Source organism: Pelecanus crispus, chromosome 11 (genome assembly GCF_030463565.1).
Source record: "Pelecanus crispus isolate bPelCri1 chromosome 11, bPelCri1.pri, whole genome shotgun sequence".
Taxonomy (NCBI): Eukaryota; Metazoa; Chordata; class Aves; order Pelecaniformes; family Pelecanidae; genus Pelecanus; species Pelecanus crispus.
In genome coordinates, this window is record NC_134653.1 from 10,015,864 (window position 1) to 10,021,987 (window position 6,124).

Consider the following 6,124-nt stretch of genomic DNA (forward strand, 5'->3'; position numbering starts at 1 on the left):
GGAGAAGTTTGGGTGAAGAAGTCTTAGTGACAGACAAGTCTCGGTGATTTCTATGGGGTTTAATGTGACTGCTCAACTCTCCAGAAGTGCCTGGAGGCTTTGCATGTGCAGTGATGTTTTTGTGCTTGTCTTCTGACCTGAATGTTTGGCTCTGCTGTTTGTGGGCTTGGGATGACGCCCGAGGCAGTGCTGTGTGTGTATTTCTGAGGGATCCCAAATGCTTCCATTTGGTTCATGCTGAGGGTGATGCTGTGGGCAGAAGCCTCACGCCAGCTGCAGTTAACAACAACGGGCCTGGTAGCGTCGCGGCTGTCACGCAACAGACGAGGCCCGAAGTGCCTGTGCAACAAATTAGTAACTTTGCCCAGGGTTACTTCTTCCCTTTTAGTTTGTCAGTGTCTGAGTAATTTGGGCGCAAGGTAAAAAACTCAGGCCTTTGAATCATTTGACCGCAAGCGGCTGTTAGTACGGCAGCAGACCGTACGCACCCTGGTGAATTAACGGTGACGACTTTGCTGTCCCTTTGGCGCCGAGACCCTCGGGTACAGCTGTGAGCGGCAGAGACGCCCCCGCAGCGGGACAGACCTTTACCACCTTTCTTGGAGGAGAAAACGGGCAACGCGGAGCTTCTGACACGGCACCGCTGCCCCGGCGGCAGCCCCCCCCCGATGTGGGGCTACAGAAACGCTCGGGTTTACGGCGCAGCAACCCCGCTGCAGCGAGGGGGGGGGGCACGGAAGCGCGTGCCCGGTGCCCGCAGAGCGGCTCGCGCTCCGCTTCTGGGGCGGCGCGGGGCGGAGGGGCTCTGCCCTCGGGGCTCTGCCCTCGGGACGGCGCCGCCCGGCTCGGGGGGGGCCCGGCCTCTCCCGCGGCAGGGCCCGGGGCTCGGCCGCGCTCCCTCAGCGCGGCGGCGGCGGGAGGGAGCGGGCGGCGCCGCTCCCCGCCCCGCGGGCGGCCCCGGGCCGTGCGGCCGGCCCCCGGGCGGACAACGCCCCCGGCCCTCACGCCGCGGCCGGGCCCGCCGCCCGCGGCATTTCCTCTGAGCTCACTGGGCGGCTGACGCGGCGCCGCTTCCCTCGGAAGAGGAAGCCTCGCAGCGGAGCGGCGGCGGCAGGCAGGGGGGCGCGGGGCGAGCGCCGCGGCGGAGCGGGGCGGGGCGGGGCGGGGGGCAGCGGCGCGGCCCGCGCTGGGGGCGGCCGGGGCGGAGGAGGGGGGGGGGCGGCGGCGGCGGGGGCGGGCGGGCCCCGCCCGCGGGGCCGGGTGGCGGCCACCCCCGCGGCCCGAGCCCCCGCCGCGCCGTGCCCGTCTACACCCTCAACGTGCGGGTCTTCTGGCCGCTGGTGACCGGCCTCTGCACCGCGCTCCTCTGCCTCTACCAGGCCCTGCGGGGCGGCGCGGCCGGGGAGGGGGCGGCGGAGGCGGGCTCCGTGCCGCTCCTCAAGGGCTCGGCGCTGCTGCTGCTGGGCTGCCTGCTGGCCCGCTGCTGCGGCGCGGCGGGCGGCGGCCCGAGGCCCGGCGGGGTCCGGGCGGCGGCGGCGGCGGCGGGGGGGTCGCGGCGCAGCGCCCTGGAGAGCTTCTACGCGCGGCAGCTGCGGCTCTCGCCCCATGTGCTGGGCCACAGCAAGGCGCACGTCGGGCGCGTCGTGGCCGAGCTGGTGCGCGCCGCCAAGGCGCAGGGGCTGCAGCCCGGCCCGCTGGCCCTCAGCCTGCGCGGGGACTTCGTGCGCATCGGCAGCGCCTACGAGCAGCACAAGGTGCGAAGCCCCGACTGCTTCGACATCCTGGTGCCCCTGCGGCTGCCGCCCCACCTGGAGCCCCGGCCGCGCTGCGCCGACGGGCCGGGGCCGCGCGGCGCCTTCGTCTGTGGGCTGCGGGCGAGGGCCGGCTGGCCGCGCCGCTACCGGCCCTTCGCCGAGGGCTTCTGCGTGGAGCTGCAGGGCCGCAGCCACCTCTCCTCGGGGCTGGTGCTGCGCTGGTTCCAGGGCCACCTGCAGCGCTGCCTGGGCGCCGTGCGGTACCGGCTGCAGGAGCGCTGCCGCATCAGCCTCTCGGCCTGCCCCGGCCGCCCGCCCACGCTGCACATCCTGCCCTGCTCCGACTACGTCTGCTGCCACATCTCCATGGCCGTGCGCCTCATCCCCGCCATCCCGCTCGGCGACGCGCTCTACCTCACGGCCCTGCCGCCCGAGGGCCCGCAGGCACCCCCGGCCCCCGAGGCGCTCTGGGGCCTCAACGCCTCGCGGCAGGAGCAGCGGCTGCTGAGCTGGCTGAAGGAGCAGGCCCCGGCCTCCTCCTGCCACCTCAAGTGCCTGCAGATCCTCAAGGGCCTGCGGGACCTCCGCGGGCAGGGTCTGGAGGAGCCCTTCTGCTCCCAGTGGGGCCGGGTGCTCTCCTCCTACGTGCTGAAGACGGCCCTCTTCTCCCTGCTGCTGCAGGGGTCCTTGGAGGCCTGGGACGAGCGGTTCCTGGTGGAGCGGCTGGAGGACCTGGTGCTGTACCTCAGGGACTGCCTGCGCAAGCAGGTGCTGATGCATCTCTTCCTGGGCAATGCCAGCCTCCCCGAGGCCGTGGCGCTGCCCCGCTTCCTCAAGGAAGCCGCCCCCGTGAACTTGCTGGCCGCCTTCGACGGCCCCACGCTGGACCTGGCCGCCTTCCAGCTGATCAACACCTGGATCCAGGCCCCGCACGTCATCAGGATGTACAGCAGCCCCCGGTACTTGCGACCAGCGCTCGCCCCGTGCCGGCACGTCGCCGAGGCCAGGCAGGAGCCGGCGGGAGAGTGAGCCGGTGGCTGGGTGAGCCAGCGTCGCCCGTGGACCCCGCCGGGGCAGCGCGCGCTCCCGGCCCGCCGGTCCATCGGGAGCCCGCGTCTGCCTGAGGAAGGTGGGATCCGTTTAAATGTGGTTCTGTGGTTTTGTCCCTGACCGGAGAAGACTAGGAAGCCAGAAGCCAAGACTTAATGGAATTGTGATTTTTGTCTTTTAATCTTGTTGGTTGTTCATGGGAAAATTGTGACATTTCTGGGGAAATGCCTTAGTCGAGAAGCATTATGTTCAGTTGACTGTTTGCAAACCTAACTTTAACAGGCTCAGACTGACATTTCTGGAAATCCATGTTAACTTGTTGTCTTAGTGGCAAAATTGACCTTTTTCTGAGATTTGCTTTTTATGATACAAAATCCATTTGGGATTTAAAAATCCTGTAAGTGCAAACAACACCCCCCCCCCCCCCCCCATGTACCAAGGTGCTCTTAAAATGCCATGAGCACTAGAGCATGGGTGTTGATCACAGTTTGAAATGCTCAATGACATGCTTTAAATTTCCTGTGTAATGGAATACATTGTGCTGAATAGAAATATTATACACGTTAATGTAAAATTGAGGGAAGAAGCGAAATCTCTCCGACAACAGTATGAAGAATCTAGTTGCACGTTTCTGTATTCAAGTGAAGGTTATACTGAAGGATTGAAACATAGATAAGAGGAAACAGATAGCACTTTATTTTCACAAAGGCCTTCTTTTTAGGATAATTGGCTGCACTAAATACTTGCTATGGAGGAGGCATTAGCGTTTTGTTAAAGGGATGATGTTTGAGTCATCCTGAGGAAAACCTTCTTTTAAGGAGATACTCTGAGGTTGGTTTGTTTCTGGGTTCTTGATGAGATTTTTTTTTTTTCCCCAGGCTAGAGTATTCTTAGAATTTGCTTTCCTTCAAGGACCAACAATAAAACTGAGGAATTCTGGGGGGTTTTTTTGTTGTTTGTTTGGTTTTTGGAACAAACCTTAACCCAGTCCAAATCTCGGTGCTGTAAGCTGACTGCTGCACCCTCCTGCTCTCCAGTAGGAGTTTGGTGGGATTTTTAGATGACTGCCTAACCAGTTGTCTGATTGTGGCGGTGTTTTGACCAAATAACCTGATGGGATTTTCTAGTGCTGTGCTATGGCAAATTGTTATCTTATTGCGGGGAGGAGGAAGCGAAATGTTTCAGGGTACTTCAAAATTATTCAGCGCTAATTCATGGTACAGTGGCAGTCTTAGGCTATGGATTCTAGTGTCCTTTGAATATAGACATCAGCCAGGTAATTTCCATTTTTTGCCTGGTTATGTCCCAGTCACTGGAATAACCTGGTGAGTTGTAACGCAGCCAGCTCTGCAAGTGTCCTTAGCTCCCGGTGCAGGTACCTGGGGTACGGGAACCTGATGTGTCCCAGGGTGTCAGCAAATTGAGAATTTCAAAACCTTGCTTTATTGGGTCACCTGCTCAAGTATTTGATGTATTAATACCCAAAATGTGTTGCTGAATTGCTGGTTCTCAGGAAGCTGAGCGTGTGCCTTATTACCCACTATACTGTGTCCTAGGTGAAATGAATTATAAATGACCAAGTGTAACTTCTGGGAAGCTTTAGGATAACTTGAAGTTACTAATATACTCCTCCTCTCCCTGATGTACATAGAGATACCGGTATGCTTTCTTCACAGTTCTATGCATTGGAGCACAAAACAAACATTTTCAAAATCTATGAAGCTTTATAAATATCTATTTTTCTAAATGGAAACACTCCCTAGGCAGATGTTTGCCTACTTCTGTCTATTTTTTAAACTGCTCTTGCAGTCTTATTTTCAGGTAATTATAGCCTAGGTCACACCCGCAAGTTGGGTTATTTTTATATATGAAGCACTGTGCTTCTTTTCTACGAATACAAATGGTGTATTTATAGGTAGTATTGATCAAATGTTCTTTGCACATGGTATTTAAGGCTAAGTGAGCTACCTTGGTGTTTTGTTTGGGTTTTTTTTTTTGGTAGTAGACCATGATACATACTATTTTTGCAGACTTGTGTTACTCAGTATTTGAAATAAAATGCAGTTCTGCAATTGATGCCATTGAATCTTTTGCCTGAAGAAGGACTAGGTGACCGGCCCAGGGTATTGTGGCTGCCTGAACTCATGACATAAAAACCCTTTAGCTGTTAATTCTGGCATCATAACCACTTCAGTCAGCTGTCGGTTTGTTTACATCGCTGTGCATCCCTATCTCTGAAGAGCGATCTTTTCTCTGAAAAGGGATGCACATTTGGTGTGTATTTAGTATTGCTGCAATACATGGAAATCTGTAATAGGCTTGGTAAGGACTTTCTCACTAAAATGTAGTAATGCCAGGAAAAGACAGTTGCATCAGGAAGTGCATGACAAGGAGAGATGGTGGAGAATATAAATAGTTTAGAAAATGAAAGTTGGGCTGAGGGGTGGGTGAGAATGATGGTAAACTCTCAGTGAAGACGCACTGCAAACAAGCCAAAGGACATGGGGATAAAATTGGAGGAGAGCTATTGAAAGCAAGGCAGATTTGGAGTGTAGGGAAAAGAGATTCAAGTGGGTTTTGCTTTGACAGTATTTCCAAAGTGGCTGAATCCATCAGGGCTGAGCAGTGAGGCGAAGTGCAGCTTCTTAGCCTTGCAGGCAGATCTTCAGCGCGAGTTCTTGCTCAGCAGGGCATTTTTGAGTTTGTGATGGCTGGTGATGGGAGAAAACACATGCGTTTGCTTTAACCTTGGGCTTGGGCAACCTTTCTTGAGGAGAGGGGGCTTCCTGCCAGTAAGGCAATGTACATGCAGTTGGTGGGAGGTCTGAGAAAATCTCTTAGGCTGACTTGTGGCTCTGTTGTACAGCTGAGATATTAAGCGTATTTTCTTTATCTTCTATAAAGCGTGTATTCATGAATACGATTGACAAAAGGAGCTGATAAGAGTTGGGTTCTGTTATGGTTTTCATCTTATTCCACAACAAACGTGACGGCAGTGGTACCTGCAGGGTACTGGAGCTATTATAGGGCCTTATCTGCAAGGAGGTGTACAGAGAACTTGACCTACATGAGCAATCCCATGGGCCTTTTTCCTTCTTCTCCCAACCCATGCATACTGTAGACAGAACAAGGCTATGAATATGTATTTGTTAAGGTCGTAACTGCTACAATGTACCATAAATTCAGCATGGTTGCCTCTGTGTGTGTAAGCTGAAACACAAACACAGAAGAAAGAGCGTGTTATTTAGCACTAGTGTGGGGTTTTGGTTCTCTTTATCTGCAACCTAATTTTGCAAAGACTCTGTGCAAATGAAGTTTTT

General features: G+C 55.8%; 1 protein-coding gene across 1 annotated transcript; it reads left to right on the forward strand.

Moving 5' to 3' along the window:
- Positions 1-1,292: 1,292 nt before the first annotated feature.
- Positions 1,293-2,783, forward strand: ITPRIPL2 (ITPRIP like 2; the record flags this gene model as incomplete). The annotated part of the gene is made up of 1 exon (XM_075718903.1): positions 1,293-2,783. A coding segment is annotated over one exon (1,491 nt), but the record flags the coding sequence as incomplete, so codon positions are not given.
- Positions 2,784-6,124: the final 3,341 nt, after the last annotated feature.